The 27,888-nt window shown below is 39.3% G+C and overlaps 1 protein-coding gene across 1 annotated transcript; it reads left to right on the forward strand.

Moving 5' to 3' along the window:
* Positions 1 to 2,765: 2,765 nt before the first annotated feature.
* Positions 2,766 to 19,459, forward strand: LOC147463512 (tropinone reductase 1-like). The gene is made up of 5 exons (XM_086529127.1): positions 2,766 to 2,874; positions 2,973 to 3,180; positions 9,651 to 9,873; positions 17,463 to 17,569; positions 19,085 to 19,459. The coding sequence occupies exons 1-5, from the start codon at positions 2,777 to 2,779 to the stop codon at positions 19,271 to 19,273; spliced, it is 825 nt and encodes a 274-aa protein (XP_086385253.1). The 5' UTR covers positions 2,766 to 2,776; the 3' UTR covers positions 19,274 to 19,459.
* Positions 19,460 to 27,888: the final 8,429 nt, after the last annotated feature.

The following is a 27,888-nucleotide window of genomic DNA, read 5'->3' on the forward strand; positions in this document are numbered from 1 at the left end:
TATAAGGGCCCCAAGTTTGATTATTCGAGTTGTATGAAGGGAGAAGCCCATGAAAAGAAGAGAGTGGTGTATACGAGTTTTTGTGAAGTGTTAAGCTCCATAGCTTCCTTTTTTCGCTATCTCTCCCCTCTCGTCCCCTTCTCTTCTTCTACTCTCTGTGGGTCGGTGCCAGCGTGCGGGTGTGCCCCTAGACCATTTGTGGTGTGCACATGCCCGTGCACGTGCGCACGTGCGCACACACACACACACACACAAAAGACAATGCTTGTTACATACATCTTCTCTTAGAAATAGGAATCATCAAAAACATTATATGTACCGGAGGCAAATAACTTTTGGAAGGATTGTATAGACATATCAATATTAACTTAGTTTCTCTACTAATATGAAAATCTCTTGAAATAGCATGAAAATTTTAGAGTATTGTTTAAGCCAAAACTGTAAGCAATGCTATGGGCTTGTCCTTTGGTCATGCCAAAATGGTAGTTGACTAGATGTGCACCAATGACTTGGTGAGCCAACCAATTCGAGAGGATTTGGCTCCCTTGTCTGAGGTTATGACTTGGTTGACGTATATTGGTGCTTTTTTATAAACTAGGTATTATAATGGTTGGGGGGAGAGAGAGAGAGAGAGAGAGAGAGAGAGAGAGAGAGAGATATCAATGAAACAATGTATAAAGGCTATCGCAACACTAGGGAACGAGCATGGAGATTGTATGCCGATGTAGTCACATGCTAAAATAAGGGAACGTAAGAAGGAGCCATTTTTCAAGGGAAAAAGGAAACAATAAACACAATATGTATAGGCAAACACACACACACACACACACACACCCCGTCGTCTTCCTCTCAAAGGTGGGGGTAATCTCCAACTCTACCAAAACCGGCAAGTTGAGTAAGCGAGGCAACATTGATGACGCACGCAAAGCTGAAGTAGAACCTCCGCGTGCGGATCCACTCTCATATACGCGAAACATACATGTCTATAAATGAAGACATTAACAATTTTGTGTCCACTAAAGATGGGAAGGACTCTGGAGGCAACGAAGAGGTTCACAGCAAAGAAATGGTTGGGATTAGGAGACAACTCTTTTGTCCCCCTCTAAGGGTGGGTTCAGACTAGGCGGCGAAAGAAAACTGCAAAGGGGCGTCAATGCTCCATGGCGAAAGTTGATTGGTTGAAGTTGAGGCACTCTTCCGCCGGGCCCTCCATTTTTCTTCCGACGCCCCCCCCCCCCCCCCCCCCCCCCCCCCCCCCTCTGAAGAGTTGATGGCCTCTCTCAGCCCCCTTTGCTTTTTCACTGTTCCGCCTCCACATTGTTCACACTAGGCGACGGCAGATATGCGAGGACTTCTTTCTTTCGCCGGCTCATCAGTCTGAACCCAGCCTAAAAGAGGGTTTTGTTATGGAGAAACTCAGAGACACAAAGTGAGATTGTGTAGGTTCATAGAGAGAGTGTGTAGGGCGTGTAAAGGAATCTTGTATTGTAATCAAATCAACGTGAGCCAACTCCAAATACCATGTCCATGTGTCCTTTAGTGAGCTGTGAAGAGGTGCTCAACCACACCCTCCTCCAAGAGTCAACAAACATATTCAATTAGCAATTGGATATTAATTTTCAAGGTCAAAAAATTTAGCATCATAATTACAAATCCTGGTAAAGAGCTTGCATTTTTCAATAAAAAAGTCTAAATAGTTTGTCCTTAACAATTATTGCTTAGAAAATGGTTTCTTTGAGCAATGATCCGGTATATAGCGTTTAGGTTGCCCCATTGTATTTTGCCCCCCTAGCTTCTTGAGCCATCCAGCCATGTACCCCGTTCATCATGTATCCTCGTAAGTTTCTTTGCTTTTCTAATATATCTCGCGCCTCTATGGTTAAAAAAAGGGAAAATTACCAAAATGCCCCTCTAATTTGTAGAAATTCCCAAAATACCCCCAATATTTTGTCATAAATTCCCAACATGCCCTTCAAATTTTCCAAAATTCCCTAAATACCCCTGGCTGGGAAAGTAATATATATATTTTTGCAGCTTTTCATAAGAAGATTGATTGTCTATCATACATGACGCTAAATCTAGAATTTGATTTTAGTTATGTAGGCTCCGGAGATGAATTGCTTCATTATTTTTAGACATAATTGACTTTTTTTGCGAGGTAATTTGTGACAAATTACATAAAAAATGGATCTCAATTGTCAAAAAGGAATAAAGATTAGAAAATCTTGAACAATCAAACCAAAATAGACACAAGGGTATTTTGGGAATTTTTGAAATTTGAGGGGTATTTTAAGAATTTGGACAAATTAGAGGGGTAATTTGGTAATTTTCCCAAAAAAAAGAGAGTATATGGACCACATTCATAATGCACCCCAAACAAGGTTGATTTTTGATGAGGATTGAACGGATTTTTGAGTATTTTGCCCGTTTGTTGTACCAGTAAAAAAGTAAGCTACCCTTTAAAAAGAAACCACTAAATTAGGCAAAAAAAGGTAAAAATGCATATAAGAAACAACCCTAAGCCTATGCAAAGGAAGAAAGCCTTGTCATGTTCGTGTGGCTAAAAGCGTCTGCCTTAGGATTTTGGGTGCATAGTCCTGGTCATTCTTCTTGTGCACTTTTCTGGTGTATGAGGAGAGCGGGGCGTGCCCTACCCGACTCCTAAAACAAAAAAAACTCTTATTGGCTTAGTAAAATAGTGACGAGGGAGGGCCCATTTTGAAAATTGTGTCGATAAATAGGAGACAAAGTGGAAGGGAAGGTGGTGTTTGGAAAAATGGCAAGTGACAAAAGCCCTCCTCCTATTTTGGTGGCGACAAGATGGAATCTAGCGGGCAGAACAGCGTTGGTGACGGGAGCTACCAGGGGCATTGGGTACTCTCTCTCTCTCTCTCACATTCTCGTGTGTGTGTGTGTGTGTGTGAGAGAGAGAGAGAGAGAGAGAGAGAGAGATGTGGTGCGCGTGCCTGCAGGAGAGGCATCGTGGAGGAGCTGGCGGGAGTGGGGGCGCGGGTGTACGTGTGCGCGCGAGGAGAGAAGGAGGTGGATGAGCGGGTGGCGGAATGGAGGGCGCAGGGGCTGCAGGTGGCAGGAAGCGCGTGCGATGTGTCGTCGCTGGAGCAATGTCGCCTCCTCATGGCTGCCGTCTCCCAGCATTTTGACGGAAAGCTCGACATCTTGGTACTCCCCCCCCTCTCTTCGTCTTGAGTTCAACACTTGTGGGATACATACATCTTTGAGGTCTTGAGTTCCAGCACTTGGTCTCTTCTTCTTCTTCTTCTCTCTCTCTCACTCACACACACACACACACACAGAGACACATTTTGAAACTATGTATAGAATATGCATCATGAATGACTTGCTAAATATTCAAAAATTATTAGAACTATTGCATGGACAAGGGCACTTTGTCTATTATTATTTAAACTATAGGATTGATGCCCACCTTCCTTTTCTATGGAGATCAATCCTTCCTAGGATGGGTCAATGGATGGGTACTTTTGTCTTTGGAAGAGTCTAAAGACAATTTTTGGAGCATTTTATTTGGAAGCCTATCTTTGGAAGGGCAATTTTAAAAATTACCTATTTAAAATCTGTTTTTCTTTTTAGAAGTACGGAGCTCACTTTCCGATGGTAAATAGGAAGACTCAGTGGTCTCAAATGTGACCTCAGTTCCAAGAGCAAACTCTAGGCATGCTAGTAAGTTGCCTAAAGGCAATTCTTTTTTTTAAAACAACCGTCCTCCCAGAAGGGGGGGGGGGGGGGGCGTGGCGATGCGAGTGACCAAAGGAGCGAGAGCAACAACGAGCAAGAGAGACAAATAGTGAAAGAGGGAGTGCAATGCCTTGGCCAACATGTATACCAAATGTCATCTACTTCTGAAAGTGCAAAAAGTGCTTGAGGAGTCGCCTGTCCAAGATGCCCTCTCTTGGAGCATTCTGATTGTGGGATATACCCAACACGGATAGGCCAGGAAGCTCTGAGGTGTTTTTCAGAGGATGCGAAGTGAAGGCATCTCTTCTGATGCAATTACTCACACTTGCATTTTCAAGGCATGTGGCACTACACAAGATGCTGATATGGGCAAAAGAATTAACGACAATATTATTAGTCGAGGGATTTGGAAAGAAACCGTTTGGCAATGCCTTGGTCGACATGTACGCCAAATGTGGTGTACTCCAGAAAGCACAGAATGTGCTTGAGGAGCTACCTATTCCAGGATGTTGTCTCTTCGACTTCATTGATTGCAGGATATGCTAACAATCGATGCCAAGAGGCATCTGTAATAGGCTTGGAGACTCCAAGCGAGAAATCAATAGCAACACACGAATAGAAACTTCATAATCACTGAACTTGAGAGAGAGAGAGAGAGAGAGAGAGAGAGAGAGAGAGAGAGAGAGAGAGAGAGTGGACACGACTAGGCGTAGTTCCGTGCCAAGAGAGATTGGCCCCCTGGCGCCTCTTTCGGTATTTTTTTTTGTATTAATCTTTGAGCAAAGTATAACTCCCGCGGGTCCTCAGGTCTTAGGTTCTATGTCCAAATGCCCTAAAGAGCGAGGCCCTTGGGTTCCTTTTATTCTTACAAAGGGATGCCAAAAGCAGAGCCCCAAAAGCAATTAAACTCAAAAGCAAGGGATCCCAAAAGCAACTCTGGCTCCAAAAACTGCAAAAAAGAAGCCAGCACAAAATACAAAATTCCATACAGCCCTGCCACATCATCAACTAACGTGAAACGCGGAAACCGGTACAATCTACCATGGCAGCTTGCCAACGCATTTTGTAGAATTTCGTACAGTTTCCACGTGGCCTGCTATCCATACAGACTGCCACATCATCAGTATGCATGCGGGTGGTCATGCACGTCATCAATTTGTGACATACCCCCTCTTAAAAGAATTGTAGTCGCCCTTGATTATGCCTGCAAAATAGACAGAGGCCATAAATCAATTTAGTAGATATTGACTTTAAGTACCGACGCACTAGACACGACACATCTAGCACTTGTACAAAGACGACAATCACGTCACTTCACATGAGATCACATGACAAATCAAATCAATCATAGAAAATTTCATTTCAAATCTCAGACCATGACTGTCAGCATCATCAGTATGCCTGCGGGTAGTCATGCACGTCATCAATTTGTGACATACCCCCCTCTTGAAAGAATTGTAGTCGCCCTTGATTATGCCTGCAAAATAGACAGAGGCCATAAATCAATTTAGTAGATACCGACTTTAAGTACCGACGCACTAGACACGACACATCTAGCACTTGTACAAAGACGACAATCGCATTACTTCACATGACAAATCAAATCAATCATAGAAAATTTCATTTCGAATCTCAGACCATGACTGTTAGCAACGTATTAAGTAATCGCTTCTAGATCTATCCCGGACCTCACCGATGTCGGATTAACTAATTCTTATTGTGATCATGTCTATAGAGATTCTCAAGACCAAAATGCTGCAGTCATTTGGTCTTTCTGTCCCGCACTCAAACACAGTCACATGTTAGAGTGTTCATCAATCAGAATCAATTTCGGGAATTCCCATGTCGAAGTACTTCATAAAGTCATCCAATAGAATACTATCATCCCATCAGTATCCCTGAAATCCAAAGAAAAATCAGTGACTTTATTCTTTCTAGGTAATTTGTGACAAAGGAGCGGAGTAACTCCTCTCTTCTGTAGTCTTGCCTGCACTAGATTCAACCTGCTGATCTCCGGGAACTTTTGGAATAGCTAAAGCAACTCAAAAGCATCAAGGTAAAGTTCCAAATCTGAGGGGGTATCTGCTAGGTCCTCCTCCTCCATCCACTTCGCATTCAATGCCGAATAGTTCTTGACTAAGAAATGCGGTTCACTTTACCTTTCTCTTTCCTTTCCTGGTGAGCCAGTATCTGTTCCAGAATGAGTATCTCCTCGCTCTCTTCCCCTTCAGGTTGCTCCTCAGGCTCCTTGTCGACTGTCACCTCACCCTTGAAATTTTTCAACAGACTCACATGAAAAGCATTGTGAATCTTCTAAGTTTTTGGCAGCTTTAGTCTGAAGGATACATTATTTATCTTCTCTTGAATCTGGAAAGGGACATAGTCATTCTTAGCTTTGGAAAAATCCGCTCCTTTCCTTTTTGTTTCCTTAGGCGTGCCTTGGCACCATAAGAGTACCCAATCATCTTCCTTCAGCTGCAAGTCGCATCGAATCTTGTCGGCCGCCCTCTTATGCCTTGCTTGAAACTTCTCAAGAGCCTTGTGCACCTTGGCAAAAGCAGTATCCAAATCTAGATCATACTGATTTGCTTCAAAAATCTTATCTTGGGTCTAGGGAATTCTCTGATCTACGAGCTGATTCCCTTTTTCCTTTCTTTCCTTGTGCCTTGGGACTTGTGGGTAGCGTCTTTTGCTTCCCTTGTCCATTGGCAGGTCAGTCTCAATTATCGGAACCCTAAGATGCATTATCATCTGATCCCCTTTCTCTAGAATCTTTTGATGAACTTGCATCTGGTTCACTTAGTTCATCGAAACCCTCTGATTCCCTAGAATCCTGTGATGAGTGGTCATCCAGTTCCTTGATTCATTCTTTTCAATCTGGTGGACTCTTGCCTCGTTGAGGTGGATACTATCCTGTTCATAAGATAAGTCAATGAGCTGGCGTGCATTCCAAATCGTTCCTTGGCATGTTGCATAAGTCACTGAATAGAGTTGGACTTCTGGTTTAGACAATAGTCTAGAATCTCTTTTGGCAAACTACAACAAACTGCTCAATTTGGTCTTTCAAGGTAATCTTTCGAAACGAAGACATTGGAAAATAAGTATCCCTAAACCTCTGGTAGTAGTCATCCAATGTATCGTTCTCAGTCATTTTCAAGTGATGCCAAGCCGTGATGACATCTGTTGCATATTCATATGATATCCAAGTTGACGTGAAATTTATCTTGAATTTTAATGACGTTTCAGGTGCTTCTCTGCGTAACAATAGAGTAGACCACCATGTCTGTAGAGTTCCTTTCAAGTAAGATGTCGCCTTTCGCACCCTGGAATGTTTTGAGAATCGTTCTCCACAAAAGGCGACGTCAAACTGTTGTACAAACTCGAGGGCTCGATGGGTGTCCTAGTAGTCTAAAAACGTCTCAATCTGATAGCCTTACTCCCTTCCTTGAACTCCTTGGTTTTCTTGTTGATTTGGTCGCTGTCAAAAGAGGACGAACTTTGCTCCTCTAAACGGCTAGATGGCCTTCCATGCCTTCTAGACTTTTTTTTTTTCAAAAATTTACTTCAAACGAATCTTGTCTTTGGTGTTTAGAAATTGAGAAACCTTCTTAGCCCCCTCGAATACTTCAAATGGTGCCTTCCCAGTGTGTTGCCAGTGTGTTGTTGTAGGAAAACTCCACCAAGGGCAAATAAATTTCCCATTAAGCCTTCTGATTCAAAATATAAGACTTCAACAAATTTAATTCCATTGAATTGGCTATCTCAAATTGCCCATACGTCTGCAGGTGGAACGAGGATGAGAACTGCAACTGCATGCCAATGTTCTCCCTTCAAAACAACCTAGTAAACCGGGGAACTTTGGGCATGCCATATATTTGAAAAATCTATGATTTCGCCAAATGATCGGGTTTAACTATCTTCTTTACTAGAATGAAGTGGGCCTGTTTACTTAATGTATTGATGACTGTCCAAATGCCATCATTCGCACTTTGAGTCTAGGGGAGATCAAAGATGAAATCCATAGCAATGCTTTCCTAAGGGCGGGTGGGAATGGGTAAAGGCTGTAAGAGTCCGTGTCCCTTGCGCATGTCAAGACTTGACCTTTTAAACAACTACGAACAAAGTCATCCACATCCTTTTTAAGCGTCGGCCAATAGAAGTAACGCTCCACACCCTTCAAGGTGGTATCTATGCAGCATTGGCCTATAAAAGGTGGACAATGACACTCTGTCAAAACCTTTTCCCTCAAGGGCTGTCTAACACACAACATCATTTTTCGCATCAGATAGCCATCCCGTATGGAATAGCTTGAAACTGTCTCCCCATCATGTATCCTAGTAAAAATATCAACAAAGGCAGTATCCATGGTGTACTGATCAATCATATCCTCGAGGCTTCTGTGATGAATCGTGAAAATAGCCTGTGTCAGCCCTCAGCCTCACCCACATGTATCTAGCATGATCGTCTCTTCGTACAATGTGTAGAAGTGGTTGTAGCTCCTCTCTGAATAATACTGCTACACCCCCCGATCGTCTGCTCCCATGCTCAAATTGTGTGTCAGTCTGGCAAGCTATCTCCCATCTATATCCTGTCACATGTGGCATCATCTGTCCAGGGTTTGATGAGTCTCTGAGAAGAATATAATGTCCCTGTTTCGAAAGCTATCCTCAAAGGCGCCCACATCCAACCTATAAGGTCCATTACAATTCCAGGCTGCCATCTTTAGTATGGTCCCGTAGGTCTCACACAGTCATGTAGAGCGTCGCTCTACAATCACCACTCGACCATCTCTGTAGAAGGTAGTCTTTCCACAGAGAGAGAGAGAGAGAGAGAGAGAGAGAGAGAGAGAGAGAGAGAGAGAGAGAGAGAGAGAGAGAGAGAGAGAGAGAGAGAGAGAGAGAGAGAGAGAACATTACACTTACATCATTTATTGTGCTGAAGATGTGGTGCAGTTGACGTAGAGCACAAAGGCCTAATGTTAGATATCAGACTTCTATTGGTATGTTTAGGCTTGTGTTTCTTGTTGATCACAGTGATCAGATTAAGATATTATTGTAGAGACCATGACACATGTATAGAGAGTGAGGAAGTTTAGCAAGTACTCTTGACACTACAAGGACATGCATGATAACCTGGTGGCATATGAGCAATGTTGGATGGTATGAAGGGTCATAGGTTGTGACTTATCGCAACATTAGAAAAGAGTAGAACATCAAATTCTATAATTGAGATTTGAGTCATGTAGAACAACCTTCTAGTTCATAGATATTGATGTGTATGGCTACAATAATGATGAACAGCATGCAACACTCCAAAAATTCCCTTTCTCATGTACACCTTTCATCATCTTAGAAAGATAGAAAGAGAAGTGTTTTTCTGCATTGCTCATTGCGTTAAATTTGTACCATTGTAAAATGAGGGCAAAGGGAAACATCATGCATTGACATGCATTGGTAACCACATGTACCAATTAACCACACCATCAAAAGCTTACTTGGATACCAAGGCATGGCCCCTTTATCTCACAAATGCGACGACACCCCAAGCCAAGCAAGGTGTACCCATGGACACAATGGTTGGCGGTGGGAGACTGGTTAGCCACCAATGTTTCACTTTTGGTTTGAGAGAAAGAGAGGAAACTCTACCCAATCTTATCACCTTCTTGGGTGGAAGTGCAAAAAGATTATTCACCCATTGGGGCCCATGTCACACATGGCCATGGGCATGGATGAAGAGAAGTGTGAACATGTGCCTTTGTTGTGAATTGGTCGGCATCGTCATTCTAGCAAGGTGGGCTTTTAAACATATAGAGTGATTAGGATGGATATGCTATGTCAGGTTTGTGAGTTTTTTGTTCTATCACCCTATTTGGATTGCTTTGTGTGCATCTTACCATTATTGATTTAATAGAGGTTGTAAAATGGTACCTATTATAGGTGAACAATGCTGGAACTGCTATGGCCCACCCTACTGCTGATGAAGCTGTAACAAAAATTCTCTCCCCCGTTATACAAACCAATTTTGAGTCAGGTTTCAACATGAGCAGGCTAGCTTATCCACTTCTCAAGCCTTCGACCAATGCCTCACTTGTCTTCATCTCCTCCATTGCCTCTTTTACTTCAGTTCATCCAAGCTGTGCTTTATACTCCGCATCTAAAGGTAAAACTTGCCTTTATTTTCTTAAAGAATACATGTCAAAGACATAATGCCTAAGTACTTTAATAGAGAAAACAGTACCACAAGTAAAGATATGTTTTGACATATTTTAAAAATATAGTGTATAAGCAAAGCAAGGATGCATTTTGTTGCATGCACTTTCATCGGCAATCTATCCCTTGAGCAAGTTAAACAATGTTTGTTGCCAAAAAATGATTCATACATCCTATAGGTGCCTATTAGAACGCACATGCACACCCTCTCATGAAGTACAAATACACACACACACACACACGCGCGCGCACACACACACACACACACGTGTGTGTGTGTGTGTGTGTGTGTGTGTATTTGTGTGACTTTTTATGTGTGTGGATACACTAACACATGGCTATATATTGCAAGTGCGCACACACTATCCTGTCATGGATTTTACATAATGTGAAATTGAAATTTTCACCCCACTTTAGATGCTTTTGATCCCATGTCATTTGGGCTTTTTACAGCCATTTTTAGGCTAAAAATGGCCATCACAACCGGTAAAAAATAATCCAAGCAAAGTAAAATATGGCCCAAAATCCCATGTCACTCACACTTCCATGACTCTATGCGAGGGGCTTGTTTGTTTGGAGATGAATATCAACACTTTGAACTTCTTTGAAGGGGGATATATAGGGTTCTCCTTTGGCGTGTGCTAGTGTAGTCCCGTGATGCTCCTACCTGATATTCGATTGTGTGAGGGATCCAATTAGGGTTTTCTCTCAATTAAGGTTTGTGTGCTTGTCCATGGAAGAGCTTAAACTTCCATGAAATCACCTCGACAAAGAGTTGAGAGAAGAAGCTAGGGCTTTCTACAGGGCAGTTGCCAGTCAAGCACTGTACCTGTGCAATTGGTTGAAGCTACATGAAATCATCACAAACACATGAGTTTTGAATTGATCTTGGCTTTGTGTATGAGATCAATTATAGCTAGCCATTGGAAAGGCAGAGATTCAACAACCATGAAAACACCTTTGGGATTGGTAAGGATGTATACCTTACCTCTTGGAGCAACGAATTCAGTTGCACATACGATGAATGGGATGAATAAGGCTCTACGTGACTTCATACCTCACATCACAATGCCATTTCTTTTGATGGTGTGCCTATCAAAGGAGTAAAGGAAAAGACAAAGACCAAGCTATAGATTTCAGGGGTCCATAATAAATTTATTGTAGACCATATTGAAGATTGTGAGAAGATTTTGTCAAGGTTGGAAGAAGTCAATCTTACCCTATCAAGGCAAGGCAAAAGTTTGTATTTGGAGGCAATGGAGTGTTGATTGTGGGGCATATGTGTAGACCTTATGGTAGAAGGCTTTGTCCAACAAAGGTGAGTGCAATCAAAAACATGTACAACAATACTTGAAGTTCATAAATAATTGGGTGCATGCCTGCTCTATCTTATTTGGGTACCACATTATGCACATGTAGTAAATCCTCTTTCTCACTTGTTGTGAAAGAATCAAAAGTTTCTATGAAGAAAAGAGCATACAAAAGCCACGAGAAAGTTAAAGAAGCTAATTTTTTTATCACTGACCTGAGAAAGATAGACTATACATATGATTATTATAATAAATACAAGTCCTACAAGTGATTGGATTGGCCATAGGGCAAGTCGATCAAGAAGAAAAGAGGTATGTGCTATGATTTGGGGCTAATGTCTTGAGTTCAAGCCATGAAGATCATGCATGTGTAAAGAGGGAATTATGGGGATCTATTATAACATTAAAGCGTTGCAAGGAGTACTTGATAGGAGCATCATTGGTCATGGAAATTAATTGTCCCCCCCCCCCCACCCCCACCACCCCCTCGCATGATTACAAATTGTTCAACGTTTGACAGCTATGTTATGATGGATTGCCTACATCAAGTCATTGAATCCATAGTTTAAGCATATTGTAGGAACGGATAATTCAATGGAAGATATGCTATTTAGAGCAAGGTATACAGATGAAGAGAACATGGTTTTTGAGGGAGATGATGTAGGTACAAAATTTTACTCCATTGCTCATGCTAAGGGTGATCAAATGTCTATAGTAGTCTTAATTGAGCCATTTCAAGAGGAGATATATAAAGGTGAACTATTGCTTATTAGGTGCTACTTGAGTACTTTAGAAAGACAAGAAGAACGGTTTGAACAGGAATTCAAGAGGAAGAGAAGGAACGTATATGGGTACCTATTGAAGAATGGGTTTCACTATTGCTCATGATGAGGGTGATTAAATATGTTTGGTAGTCTCACCTGAGCCATTTCAAGAGGAGATACATAAAAGTGAATTATTGCTTATTAGGTGCTACTTGAGTACTTTAGAGAGACAAGAAGAATGGTTCGAACAAGAATTCAAGAGGAAAAGAAGGAAGGCATATGGGCACCTTTTGAGGAATGGATTTCCATAGAAGCAACCAAAAAAAGGAAGTGGATTGCCATAGAGGGTAGTATGTGGTAACGACACTCAAATGAAGCTTGTCAAAGAGTTTCATGACAGTATACGTTGTCAAAGAGTTTCATGACAGCATACGGGCTAGTCACCAAGGTGAATGTATAACCTTTACCAAGTTGAAGGAAAGGTATTGGTGGAAAGGAATGTACAAAGATGTATTTCAATTTGTGGAGTCTTGTGTAACCTCTAAAATGTATTCAAATATAAGGCATGAGTTTCACCCTAATTACCCATTAGCTATATAAATGCGTGTTAGATTTGGTAACTATGCCTTTGAGGTTATAGAAGATGAGATACATAGTACTTGCAAGAGAAGATTTGTCAACCAAGTGAAATGCATTAAGGACAAAAGGCTATGAAAACAATATGAAAATTTCTCCTTAAAGCTGTAATATGCCATTATGGTTGTGTTGGAACAGTAGGCAGGGATGAGTTGGATGCTAAGGAATCTAGTGAGATGTTGATTTGATGTAAGGTAAAAAACTTGTAATGCCAATTGAGGATGTGATTCAAACATGGAATGTATTGCCTTGGGAGGATGGAATGAGAAAAAAACACCACCTTTCTTTGTGTTTACAATAGTTAGAAAGAAGGCCCAAAGATATCGAGCTTGCAGTATCACAACTAAAAGAAGCAAGGTTGAAGAATAAAGACATGTTTGCTAAGAGTCATAGACGCAAAACAAAAGATCTCGAGGAAGGTGATTGGATGTTTCTGTATGATATTAGACTTGATAACCATCACTCTAGAATACGGAATCTTGCAAAGAGATAGTTCAGTCCTTATGTTGTTGAGCATGTGCACGGGAATGCAACTTATACTCTGCGTGAGTTAGATGGGATATAAATGAATGTTCCCATTGCAAGAAAAATGATTGAATTTTTCAAAAGAATATGAGATGCAAATCTATTTGATGCGTAAGCAAGTCAAGAACAAGCTGGATCTAAGTTTATGAAATTGAAGATATTGTGTTTGACCATGAGTTTTGATGATTAACCAAGCCTATCGTGGCATCGTTCAGAGGATGTGTAGGTTTACAGAGGATGGATGTTGTGCCATGGAACATACATAATGTGAGAGTAAAATTTTGCCTCACTTTTTATGCTTTTAGATATGTGGTGGCAAAGAGAAAATGCTACAATGTGTCATATGCATGAAAGCGATTGCCATGGTTGTAGTTGTGTGTACATATCTTATCAAAGGAGTTCAGGCCCTAGACGTAGCATTACTGTATGCTTTATCACATTAGAATATGACTAATTTGGTTTATAAGTGTACATATGTGAAGTGCATCATGGCTTACAAATGTACATACGGGAAGTGCATCATGGTGGCACAAGTGTTTGCCTAGAAAGTTCAATGCTGTTGAACACTGACAAAAAATAGTAACCGACATGTGTAACCATCAATGATGTGATTATAGATCACAAGTGGAAAAATGAGGTTTGACATGAAAATTGAGTTCAAGGGATTTTTAAAATAATTTTAGGGAAATTCTCCTGGCTTGTTTGGGACTTTTATGACCAAAGCGGTTCATGTTTGGGCTAAAAATAGCCAAAACAACCCTTAATGGAGTAAAAAATAACCTAATTTGAGTAAAAATGTTGGGTTTTGGGGCTTTAATTTATGTCTGGATATGTAACATGCCCGATCTACTAGATGCCTAGGTGATAGGAATCATGTGCTAGCAAGTGGAAAAGGGACCTTAAGTGTATAGGTACCCATGAGGGACATTTCTAGAGGGTGTGAGCTCACCTAATCTTAGTAAAAGGGTGCATAAAAGAGCCTAAAAGGGTACCCACAAGTTGTCTAGTGGATTTGAGTCAATTTTGAACCTCTTTGATGTCATGTATGATAATAGATGAGATGCCTATTCTAGCTCTGTATAATGAGCCTCTTTGTACTCACTAATTTCAACCAATTGAGTTATCATTTCATGTCTAAACTTTGCTCTAGTTTTCATTAAGTGATTAAGCTTGTGATTAGCATGTTATTACTATGAATGCAACACTCACTAATCCACCCTAACCCCTACCAAAAATTGCTCAAAATGCCACATCACTCATGGTGCTTGGTTGTTTGGAGCTAAATATTAGCACTTTGTACCTCTTTGGAGGCGGATACAGAGGGTTCTCGTATAGTGTGCTAGTGTAGTCTTGTGTTGTTCCTACCTTGTATTCGAGTGTGTGAGGGTTCCAATTAGGGTTTCCTCTCATAAAAAAGGGGCGTGTGCTTGTCCATGGAGGTGCTTAAGCTTCCATGAATCTGTGCAATTAGGGTTGAGGCTACATGAACTCATCATACACATACACACCATTTTGCCATAAGTCTAGCTTTATAGTGATAAACACTACCATCAAGCTTACATTTTAACTTGAAAACCAACTTATTACGAATGGGATTTTTGATAGCAAAGAGAGTACCACAAAGACCATGTGCCCTTCTTTTTCAAGTTCCACAAAGACCATGTGCCATTATTCACAATAGCATCATGATTGCATTGCAACCAACGAGCTTTCTAAATCTTACATATTGGACATAACCAAAACATATGCAGCAAAATGAAAAAAATTAGGTCATTAGAACATACATGTGCTCAAGCTTGCATTTGAAAGAGCCATCACGTCAGAATATGCTCATGTTGAATCTTCCACACATTTTCTATAATTATGGAGCCTTTAAATCAACAAAACAAAGTGCAAGATGCCACAATAGTATTATCAAAACGTAGATGATGCATAAAGCATATGTGAGCCACAAACTTGACAACAAGACCGAGTTTTGTAAGTGTAGATATAGACAAAAGATTCTTCTTGATCCAAGGTATGTACAAACCATCTGTAAATGTAAAATAATTGCCATTAGTAGCAGTAAGCACAATCTTTCCAAGTCCCTTAACTGGATAAGGGGCATTGTTGGCACATGTGACAATATTTCTATTAGGGACACTCTCAAGAGAAGTGAGAAAATTATAATGAGAAGTAATATGCTTGATTGTACCACTATCAAAATACCACGTAATTCATAGAAGTTGCAATACATGCATAATAAACAAACGGATCATATTGAAACAATGTACTAAAAGCCCTTTATGCATCGTGAACACCATTCACTGAAATATCCTTCAAAGAGACATCTAATATGGTTGCATTTGTCTCTTTCTTACAAGCCTCCTCTTCAATTAAGCTTATGCCATTGCTTGATGAGATGATTATTTTCCTTAGATTAATGACATTTCTTCTTTAGAGTGCCTTTATTGCTAGACTTCTCAGACCTATTGCTGTTTAAAGGAACAACAACTATAGGGGTAGGCTTGCTACTTAGAAAAGAATTGAGGGTGGCAATAATGGTATTCTTCTTTTGTTGTGTAGTCAAAAATGCCTGTTCAACAGCACATCATAATTTGGCCTATATTTTCTCAATTGGGCCTCTTGTAGCAATGCAGAGATAATACAAAATCATTGAGGGTGGCAATAATTGTATTCTTCTTTTGTTGTGTAGTCACATCAATAGCACAACATTTAGCCCCATTTTTTCTAGAGTGGGCGTCTTGTAGCAATGTAGAGACAATACCACTAAAGGTCATATAATCAATTTTATTCTCTATCAACCTTTGATGGAGACAAAAGTTTAATAAGAATTTGGCAACTCATTAAGAGCTAGTTGCACAATAGGACTGCTAGGAATAACATCACGAATTATCTCCACAAGAAATACATCGATATTATCCTCCTTGTGCATAAGCTTGAACTAAGTCCTTATGCAAGTACAAAGAAGTTAGTCTATCGTATGTTTTACCATTCTTATTGAGTGAATGTTTGAAGTAATGGAATGCTTAACAAAAAATGCAATCAATGCATGAGTATGTATCCTTAGCATCAAAATGTGCTTACTCAATAGTATGCAAAACAACTCGAGCAATAGAATGCTAGAACTTATACAAAAAACTGCATCCAAAGAAGTCATACATCATCACCTCTCACAATGTTCTGAATGCCCTTTCCAATAAGGAGAAATTGCATCATGTATCTTGAAAGTGGATAGTTGTCAAAAACCAAGGAACATTATCCTTAGGAGTCACATACAACAAACATCTTGTTGTTAGCCATAATTGGTGATTGTACTTGATATAAAAGTTGCCTGCATAGAGGAAAAATTTCAAAAAAGATCTTGCACCATAAAACACAACCCATTGAAGACTAAAAATTGTTTATTTTGCAAAAAATTGCACCATAAAAAAAGTGCACAAAAGGATGAACTTCCATGTGCCTTTTTTCCAATAGTGAAAAAGGAGACAAAAATGAACCAAAATGAGAACTTCTACAATACCAAGCTACTATGAGCTTACCCAAATGCTATGTTGCCTACAAACTCTTACCATAAAGCACGTCAACTATGAGAAAGTGAATCGGGAAGGGTTATGATGACATTGTTCGAGATGTCAAATTTTGCTTTGATATCATTTTTTGGAAAATATGACTTCATAAATGTACACAAATATGGAGAATATGAAGGAGAAGCTCAAGAGCACACTCACAAGTAGTAGTATTAGTGAGTGTGCCAATACAAAGATAAGACTTGCCCTAAAGTGATGGGCGTATATACAATCCGAAAGAAAAGTATCCTAGCAAGGAAAAAAGTATCATAATAGTTCTAGGTGTATTCAATCACATCACTACCATAATATGGTAACTTGCAAGTGCCTCATGGTTGCATAAAAGGGTTGATACCTCTTGTTGGTCTTATTCGAAACAAAAAAAAGCGCATAAATGATGCAAACCAAAGCTGAACAAAGTTTCTTCATACCTAGCTAAAAATAAGAGAAATGAAATTAAGTTTAGTAAACTTCATAATTTTAGGAATTCTACAGGATCATGACGATTCATAGAAGGGGTTTTGGGTGGCAAAAATGACCTTTTTATTAATTTATTTCTTGTTATTGATAATTTTATCTAAGTGCCACAAGGATTGAATTCCACACTTAGTGCTTCATATTTGCACACAAAATGCTTTGGCTAACCTATTTCATACTCACATTGACAAAGCTCAAATTTTCTTTGTACATTTAGTTTTGAAGCATAACAACAAACCATTTTTGTTTCAAGTGCAGCTGCTATAAATCAACTTACAAAGGCATTAGCTTGTGAGTGGGCAAAAGATGGCATTCGTGTTAATGCGGTTGCTCCAGGGTACATTCATTCAGATTTTTTAGACAAAGTAAAGAATCTCATACCCTTATTTTTTAGCTTGGTGAATATTCTCATGCTTGATGAGTCCATAATATGAAATAACCAAATTTAATAAATAAGAATGAAAATCCTAATGCGTTGAAGTTTTTATGAAAATTTAGAAGTAATTTGTGGAAGTTCTGGCTATAAAATAACCAAATTTGTGGAAGTTTAGGTTATAAAATAACCAAATTGAATATAAATAAGAATGAAAATCCTAATGCGTTGATGAATTTCTAAAACTTAAGAAGTAATTTGTGGAAGATTTATAACATAGCAAAATTACCTACCATTTTTAAAACACCCATACACTTTAAACAATTACTTCTTTTGTTTAATTTAATATATAAAATTTCATATTTTGCACTCATGTCCTGGACCCATTGTATCTACTATCATCAATAAGCAAATTCATTTTTTCTACCTCTATCTAGGATGAGATGAGATCCCAAAATCAAAAGCTAGATGAGTTACTTTCTCTGGTTTTTCTCAAAAACAACATGGTGGGATTCCTTTTAGATTTGATGTTTATTTTCCTAAATGCAAAACAGCGAAAGAAAAGTGCTCGTCAAGTATATATCCTTTAAAATCTTATATTTTAGTTTTTTTATAAAAAAAAACCTTTCATCAAATTTTATTCCCTCTTTGGTATTTATGTGAGTGGGTGTTGTGCATTTTGGGAGTTGAAAGAGAAGAAATATTTTTTAGTATAAACATGTTTTTTTTTTATAGTTTCTATTTTAATTATCTCTTTTCTTAATTGTAAACGTCGGGCCGTTTCAAATCCTAAAGTAGCTTCTTTCATGATGTATCAATATTTTTCAAAAAAATCTAGTTTTGACCAAAACTAGACTTTCAATAGATATATTCTTGCATTTATTTAAAAAAAAAATTGTCAAGAGAGATTCCTTTTTTTTCTTGTTTATATAGAACCCACACCCATCCATTCAATTTCACCATGAACGTGTAGCACGTGTTTAGCAGGAGGTATTTTTAAAATTTCAAAGGGTTATAGATCTACATTTACAAGAGGGGTTCAAGAAATAAATACCAAAAAATTTTTACAAGTTTATGAAGGAAAAGGGGTGATTTAATTTATGATGAATTGTGTGTGTGTAGAGGGACCTTAAAAATACCTCTTGAACACCGGTGCTAAAAGGTGATTTTTGGAAGGAGGGGGGTGGATCCCTCGCCTCCCAAGAGTTTGTAATAACTTCTAGTGATTTTACTTTTGTGGGAAGTCTTGGGCTAGGCTTGACCAAGTGGGATGTTTGTCCTAAGTTCTGGATTGTATACATGTTGCAATATATCTTATACCCGTGAAACATTAATTGTAGCCAAGAAAAAGAGAGAAGCAATTGTAAACGAAGATGGGATATTGCCATGCACAAGAAGAGAGATCGTTTGTGGAGGAGTTTCAAAAAAACTAATTTGAGTAAAAATGAGCTTGTGATTTTTGTCTGCATGTGATTATTGACTATGTAACCATTTGTTGATGATGTAGAGAATGGGTTTGGCACCAGACTATTCAGCAAAAGTACAAGCACGAACACCCTTGGGACGCTTTGGTGACACACACGAGATTGCAGCAACGGTGGCATTCTTATGCATGCAAGGGTCCACCTTCACAACAGGGACTGTTATTACAATTGATGGAGGATATACTGCCCACAGTTTTGCTACAAATTCATAGTTTCAATTTATTAAAAGGGGGACTAAATTTTTTCATTGTCAAAGATTCCCTAAGGAAAGGATATATATTGATTAAAGATAAATTGCTCATCATTTTGGTAGTACACAAATATACAGCCTTGAAACCCCCCTTAAGTTCTCAAAACAGAGACAAGATATCGAAATTGCTTATTGTTGCATGGATACCACGAGGCAAGCTCTTGAATGAGTTTTCATTAAAAATCTCAGTTTGGTAAGGCGTTTGAATATAGTAGATGCATACCTTGATGCAAGTTTCAGAATAATTTATCATTGGATAGCTCACTTGGTAAGGTTTCAAAATATTTCCCTTTAGGTTGATGGTTCAATCACCATCAAATCTACTCTGCTAGATGCAACCTAGTAGGAGGTGAGGTCAAGTGTGCATGAATCGGTTTGATATACATGTGCATGCATATGTGTATGTGCTACAAAATGATAGAGAAGAAGAAAGATCGAGCTCTTGCAATGAGTGGAAAATATAACATACTAAAGTGACTATGTACAATGGTTAATGTGAAACCACTAATGAGTGAGTTGGAAAGATAACGACCATTTCTTTGGGTGGGTACATCATGTTGGTAGCACCTGGCTTAGTTATGTTGGAAATAGGGTTACAGGGAAACACACACAGCTTGGAGAAGATGAAGAAGTTCAAGGCACACAACAAAGAGCATATTGCTTAGGGCACAATGGAAAGATAAGTTAGCCCTAGAATGATGGGCATATATACAATGCACGAAGAAAAAAAACCTTCTAGTGAGGGAAAAAAATGCCCCGATGGTCCTAAGTGTATTCACATACATCACTACCATATATATATGGTAACAAATCCCCCTTGGGAGTGATGTGGTGAAGAAGAGTTGTCATATAATGTAGAAGGAAGTGCCATGCCTGGAGTGCATGATCAATCCACAAAGGGAAACGAGCCAAATATTTTCAAAAGCTTCAAACTTCTCACGAGGAAATGCCTTTGTGAACGGATATGCAAGGTTGTCCTATGTCGGCACATCAACCAAGCTGATCTCTCCCACTGAGAGTCTCTCTCTGGCGTAGTGATAGTGCACCTCAATGTGCTTTGCACGAGCATGAAAAACTGGTTTCCTTGCAACTGCCAATGTGCTCTAACTATCAGTGTAGATGATGTTGGCAGTGTCCTATCCAACACCAAATAAGCCAAAAGGCATTTGATCCATACACACTCAATCCTAGCTGTGAAGACTGCCCTATATGTAGCCTCACAATTGGAAGTGGCCACAATAGGTTGCTTCTTGCTCAACTATGATATGCATGAACTACCGAGCATGAAACAAAATCACTTGTGGACATTTGCGTGTCATAACAACCATCCCAATTTAAGTCCGGAAAAGCATGTAAATCTAGCGGCAATGGTCCCCGCCTTGGGATAAACAAGACAAGATGTAAAGTGCCACTCAAGTAGCAAAAAATCCTCTTGATAGCTTCCCAATGCTTAGACCCTTGACTATGCATAAACCTGCTTACATGTGAGACTGCATACTAAATATCGGGTCTCGCATTGCATACATAAATAAGGCAACCACCAGCTGATAAAGAGTGACATCGGCATGATCACCAATGTAACATTTAATGGTCTAGTAACTTGTGTGTAGCGGAAAATAGCATGAACATAGTGAGCATTTCATTAGAATAGCTTCCTAATGATAATAACAAGAGTGCTTGGGTGGAGAGAGCAACAAAAAGTATAACACCTAGTTAGATAGCATGAACAATACTTCAAAAGAGAGAGAAATTAAGCAATTGATAATAGTTGAGGACCGGATTTGCATGGAGCCGGTCCCCCCTCCAAAAGGCTTTGTATTATGGTTTCTCCCATCAAGAGAGACATTTTACAATACAATTCTTTGTGTTCCTTCAATACTAGCTAGTGCAATGAAGATGGAAACTTCATGCACTAAGCAAAACACTTATCAAACACAACATCAATTCCCTCACGGTCTCAGATCCAAGACCTCACACACCTTCGAAGATGGTGAGAGCTAGCAGGGTATGAGACTAGATTGAGAGGAATAAGGAGTATTCTTACGAGAAAGATGTACATGTCCTCACATAATCACTCATACTAGCATAGCTTAGCTTAGTAATTAGCATGGTAGAGGAGATGAGCATGCATTGAAGCTTGGCTCTTGGTTGGATTTGCATCACAAAGTCAAGAGTTGTTGGTGTAGGCATCCCTTCTCACAAGCTTAGAGTAGGTGGTAAGCTTTCCATTAAAGCTTGAGAAGGAGACAGAGTCTTCTTTTCTTCACACATAAGATTGTGTGAGTGTGTAAGTGAATAATGCCTTGAGAAAATCAGCCCCCTCTCTCTCTTGGTCGACCCCCCTTGCTAATTACTCATGCTACAGCCCTATTGAACCTCCCCAGGACTAGCTAATGGAAATTAAGTAGCATAAGTGATAGCCTTTTGACATGTGTCCCCCTTTCCCCTTTTGTAAGAGCTGTAGGTAATTACTTAATTCAACTAAACTATCATTGGACCCCTTTGCCTCCTAGCCAATAGGAATCAGGCAAGCCATTGGGCTGCTGAATGCTCATTGGACCCCTTGGGAGACTGTCCAATAGTCTTCTAAAGAGCTTAACTCTTATTGGTTCTTTTATTAAGTTTTTTTAAATTAATTAAACTAGATTTACTCTAGCCTAATTCTCATCGGTCCACCTCCAAGGTTATCCAATAGGAATTGAGTACACATTGTGGGCATCTAGGCTAGGGAGCTGACATGTGTCCCTCATTCTCTTTGTGTAAAGGGAGCTTGTGTGTGTGAGTTTCTCTCTCATCTCCTACTTCTAGGGCTCGCCCCCTCCTATGTAGGAGCCTTGAAGACTTTTTTGGCACACTCACAAGCATCCAATTTTACTAAGCTTGAGGTATTGGACACAACCTTTGAATTTTGGAACCTTAGCATTTTGGAAGTCTTAATGGGCTGAACCCTAAGGTATTTGGAGCCCATTGCTGCACATAGTTTTTTGCAGATGGCCTCCTCTTTGGATCCCTATTTTCCCTCCTTTGGATCCCTACTGTGGCCGGTCTGCCAGCTTAACCAATATTCTAGCTTTTTCTCCCCTGGCACTTCCCCATATTAAATGATCAGTTTAACATGAGAAAATCATTTAGGAGAATTAGATATTAGTTATTATGACAACCAACATCATGAAGACTCAATTTCAAACCTATTTCCATGGGAGTACCAATATTTTCGCATTCCTCAAGTCCAAATTCACGTAGTAATATATCTATGTAGCTTGTTTTTGACATAAGGCAATGCCACCATCACATTGCTTGAACTATATGCCCAAATAATATTGAAAGTAGCATTTAAATCAACCTTGAATTCAATAATGTGTGTCTCATTTGGACCAATAATCAACAAATCATCTACATATAGAACAAAGATGAGAAATAAATCACCCTTATGCTTGACATACTAAGTGATTTCTGTTGTTGGACTGTTACGCAAGCCTCCTTTAACCAAATGAGTGTAAGCTTTCTCATACCAAGCATGAGGAGATTGCTTCAACCCATACAAAGCTTTCTTAGATTTGACAAAACTGCGACGATGTGCTACATAAACTTCCTAAAATATATCACCATTCAAGAAAGTAGTAACAATCTCTAATGGATGTACATCCCATTCAAGGAAAAAGTCTCTTCATAATCAATGCCTTTCTACTGTGCATAACCTTTTGCAACAAGTCAAGCCTTGTAGCGATCAATCTCACTATCTGGCTTACATTTCAACTTGTAAACCCACTTTGTACAAATGGCCTTTTGCCAGGAGGCAAATCACAAAAAGTCTAAGTTTCTTTTTCTTATAAGTGCATCATATTTTGATTGCATGGCAACCATCCAATTTTTTAAATGGTGTGCTTCATCAAAAGATAGAGGTTCTTCCACCTCGCATAAACTAGAAACAACTAAAGCATAACAATCTGACACATAAGAAGCATGGCGAGAACCTGAATAAGTACGAGTAGACATAGGTGCATCCAAAGTATGCACCAACCATTTTGACATATCTCTAGTCTCCTCATTCTTAGAACTTTCCACATAAAGTACATCATGTACATCTGCATCAATAATAAGATGATACATAGCATTTTCTCATAGGCTGTACATTTGCTTCATTGGAATTTACATTCAATTTTCCACCATTAAAAAGAGGTAGCAAACTGCCATAAATGTCTTGTGAGCTTAATTACTGTCTCTAGTGCATGACAAGAAACGTTGATTAGAATGTTCTACACACACGTCTTGTGAAACCAAGATACGTTTCATTTGTGGATGGTATAATCTGTAACCTTTACTTTCAGTATTGTAACCAACAAAAACACATTTAATAGTCTTATCATCCAATTTTGTACGCTGTTTTTGTGGCCCAAAAGCATAAGCTAAACAACCAAAAATGGGCATGTGATCAAGAGATGGCTTCTTTTCATGCCATGCTTCATAAGGAGTCATAGATTGCAAAGCTCTCATAGGACACCTTTTACGTACATAAGTAGCACACATGATAGCCTCAAGCCAAAACGAATGTGACAAAGCTTGAATCTTGATCATACATCGTGCCATCTTCGTAAGTGACCCAATTTTCCTTTAAGCAACACCATTCTACCCTCCCTTTATCTGAACGAAGGGTGCCCATAGTATATTAAGAGACAATTTCAGCCATAGTCAAAAAATGCCTGAAGCACATGAACACTTCGGACTTATCTTTAAGCGGATACACCCATGAATTCTTGGAGTAATCATCAATGAAAGTCACAAAGTATAGGTGATTTTCTAAGGATGGAGTTTTCATAGGCCCACAAACACCACTATGCACAAGTTGCAATCTGCATCTAGCCCTTATTGAACCATCTTTGGAAAATTTGAACGCTGCATCTTACCCAAAATGCAACCTTCACAAACATGCTTCAAAGGTGTTTCAAGAGACAGCAAAGAAGCAACCATATCAGATTTTGCAAATGCAGCAAATTGATAAAATTTAGATGGCCAAAATGTGCATGCCAAATTTTTACATCTGAAACAGCCTTTGAATCCATAACTGTATTTGCAAAATTATGCCCATACTTGTCATGGAAAGTGAGCTTATACAACCCACAAAACAAAATGCCAGATGTAACAATTTCATCACCAAAAGTGAGATCATGAATTGTATATTTATCATCCATAAATTTGACAACAAGACCAAGTCTCGCAAGAGAAAATACAGACAAAAGGTTTTTCTTGATCCCAAGTACATAAAGTGCAGCCATTCACAATAGTCAATACACTCTTTCCAACTCCCTTGACTAGATAAGAGGCATTGTTGGCACACGTGATTGTATTCCCATGAGGTACAAACTTGAGAAAGGTAAACAAGTCACGATGAGAAGTAATTGTAGCACCACAATCAAAGTACCACACATGTGAATATGTGGCAAGTGATATAAATGCATCATGAACAGAAGGATCATCAGTGCACTCTGCACTAAATGCCCACTCTGCATCTACATCAACATCACAATCTCCTTTCACAGAAGATTCTACAATAGCTGCACTTGTAGTGGAACCAGCCTCTTTCTTCTTGGCCTCTTTTGCCTTTAATTTAGAATACTGCTTTATTCAGTGATCGTTAGCCTTGCAATAATGATTCCTTTTTCACTAGAATTCCTAGACGAGGTGTTGCCAATAGAAGCATTAGAAATAACTGATTTTCTACTCACTGACGAACCATGAGAAGTTGTTGTATTGCTATTACCACCTTTTCTTTGAGCAACAATAGAAGCTTGTTGAACTGCATGCTCTTTAGCCCTATTCTTTCTTGAAAGTGACTCTTGCAACAACAATGTGCATAATGCATCAAATTTGACAGCTTGAGGATTTCCTTGGGTCACAAGTCTCCAAGTACTAGCAAAGTCTGGTAAGAATTTGGTAATGCATCAAGAATAGTCGGCACAAGTGGACGGTAAAAAATGAGTTCCTCATTAAGATCTTTGATACCAGAAAGTAAAGTGTCCATGTCATCTTCCTCATGCATAATATTTGATTCCAGCTCTTTACATAACAATGCATTTTTAGCCTCATTGCAACTTGCATAAAGACCAGCATGAGCGTGCATATCTCTCACATCTCTTTGAGACTGCTCAGCCGTAGGCAAAATAGCTCTAGCAACAACAGTCCTACCACCAAAACCTGCAACATCCTCAATGGGACATGTATCCATAGAACGCGAACGTACATTAATGCCCTGCACAACATTCCAAACGCCCTTTGACATAAGAACATGTTGCATCATGTAAGCCCACATTGGGTAGTTTTCCCCATCCAATTTATTCTCAGCAACAAACATCTTTAAAACATCCTTGTTGTTGTTGTCCATGGTGAGTGACTGCACTTGATGTGAAAACTTCCCAAAAAGAGGAAAAAACAAGTAGGACCAATACATGCCATGTAGCACAACCAAAAGAGGAATGTAAGGACCTGTATTGCAAAAACTTCCACTGACCAAAATTCTGCAAAAAAATATGAAATTGCATGCGCAATACTACCTGTAGTGAAAACTGAGGCCAAAATGAGCTCGAATGAAAATTTTGAGTAGACCTAGCTCAAGGAGCTGTTATGAAGTATTTGTCGACCTGTTGATGCTCACTAAAGCTCACTCAAAATTGGAGAAAGTGAGTAGGAGTGTGCTGGCGATACTGGCGACTATGTTCGAGAGGATGCAACCTACTTTGATACAATTTCAAATAGAAAGCGGCATCTATACATGTGGGATGCCTAAATATCTAAGTAGCATCCAAAGCCATGCTACCTTTGCAACACCCTGGAACAAAAAGAGAGAGAGAGAGAGAGAGAGAGAGAGAGAGAGAGAGAGAGAGAGAGAGAGAGAGAGAGAGAGAGAGAGAGAGAGAGAGAGAGAGATCCTAACAACTATGAAGGAGATTTTGATCAAATAGACTACCACTTTGATTTGCATCCGTGTGCTCGTATAGCTACAATTTTGGGCAATGTCATAAAAGAGTGCATAGTCCAAGGTAGCGCTCATATAATACAATGTGCACATCATTGCTTCCAAGTGTGGCTTTGTGGGAAGCTACATAAAATAACTTTCCAATCCAACTCAAATATAGTTGTGAGATTGTCAATTAGATCAAGCTATTCACGATCTACATGTACATAGTGGCATTCTAAAACACATCACCCACATCAACTCCGTGCTTCAAATATTGATCCAAGGTCGTAGCAACAAGCTTGCAACCAGCCATATCATACATTGATAGCATATCCAATGCATAATTTTCCATGACAACCATCTGCTCCAAGTAGAGGTAATTAACTCTCATGAAGGGTCCTAAGATCATCTTGTGGTAAGTGTCTTTGCCAAAATTTACAATGGAAAAAGTGTGCTTGTAGTTGGTTTTTGTAGCTTGTAAAAATCTTGGATTGAAGTAATGTTAGAGGTTTCTATAGGTTCAGTCACAATTCTCATACCTGCTCCCATGTCTAGGATAACTAGCGCCCCCTTACCCTTGGATTTCATAGGACCATGTTTACTTGGATGGGTTTTTTGGCTCTTATCTTTGTAGAAGGTTGGGTGGTGACACTAAGCTTGTCAAAAAATCTTTAAACCTTGGGTAGATTGACTAAGGTACCCCACAAATTTGGACTTGCTTTGAGTTATGGTATGGTATAGGTCACTAACGTCAGTATCAGAGCTTACAAATTTATGTCTTTCTCTCAAGGGTCTTCATCATTACAAGGTATATATAGAATTTCAAAGTTTGGTTCCCCACATGTACTCTGGAAAGGTATTAATAGTGATATCCTATCTTTGTGTCTCTTTCTCCCTACTTATATCCTAAAAAAGACTCTTAGGGGTTTCCACTTTGTCTTCAACTCATTGGTTCAAAGATACAACAATCATGGTGTTGGCTCCCCTTGTAGCATATCTCCAATAAATAAACAAAAACGTCAATCTAAAGATGAAAGCAACCCGATTTGGGCATGGAAGTATCACACATGGGTTGAGTGTGTGAGGGCTATGAGTTGGGAAAGAGTGGGGATATCATTAGTGGTCACACATATGTTAATACTAATGCTAATCACACAATGATAATCATTGCATTCTCTACTAATTCTTGTGGGTGCACTCTAATCACAAGATCACCCAAGTATGTGGGGTTCAAATTAGATTTAAATGTGCATGAATCCTACTATACATACTACTATAATCATGCACACAACACCATAATCAGACACACAATAGGGAGTCAAGATTTGAGAGCAATTAGTCCTTACACACATTAAAACACTAATACACAACTTAATGAAAAGCAAGAGGAATTAACATCATAGCATGCATTAATCAATTTGTGAAGCAAGTACATGAGGTTCCAAGCTTCCACCTCCATAGCCTCCTTCTCCTCTTTTCTATAAGTTATCCTTACAAAAATGATCTCTCTCCTTCTCTCACATGACCTCCACTACTTCACTTATTAGCTTAGGGTTTTAAAAAATAAATGGCGAGCCATCCAAGGCACATAAAATAAAATAATAGATACCAATTGGAACTCGTAG

Source organism: Adiantum capillus-veneris, chromosome 2 (assembly GCF_014529385.1).
Source record: "Adiantum capillus-veneris isolate H3 chromosome 2, ASM1452938v2, whole genome shotgun sequence".
NCBI lineage: Eukaryota > Viridiplantae > Streptophyta > Polypodiopsida > Polypodiales > Pteridaceae > Adiantum > Adiantum capillus-veneris.

Bases quoted from the DNA above. Each gene is read 5' to 3' on its own strand.
- LOC147463512 (XM_086529127.1), top strand. From the start codon at position 2,777: ATGGCAAGTGACAAAAGCCCTCCTCCTATTTTGGTGGCGACAAGATGG. The intron at 2,875-2,972 runs GTACTCTCTCTC...GCGTGCCTGCAG, and splicing joins GGAGCTACCAGGGGCATTGG to GAGAGGCATCGTGGAGGAGC. The intron at 3,181-9,650 runs GTACTCCCCCCC...TACCTATTATAG, and splicing joins ACGGAAAGCTCGACATCTTG to GTGAACAATGCTGGAACTGC.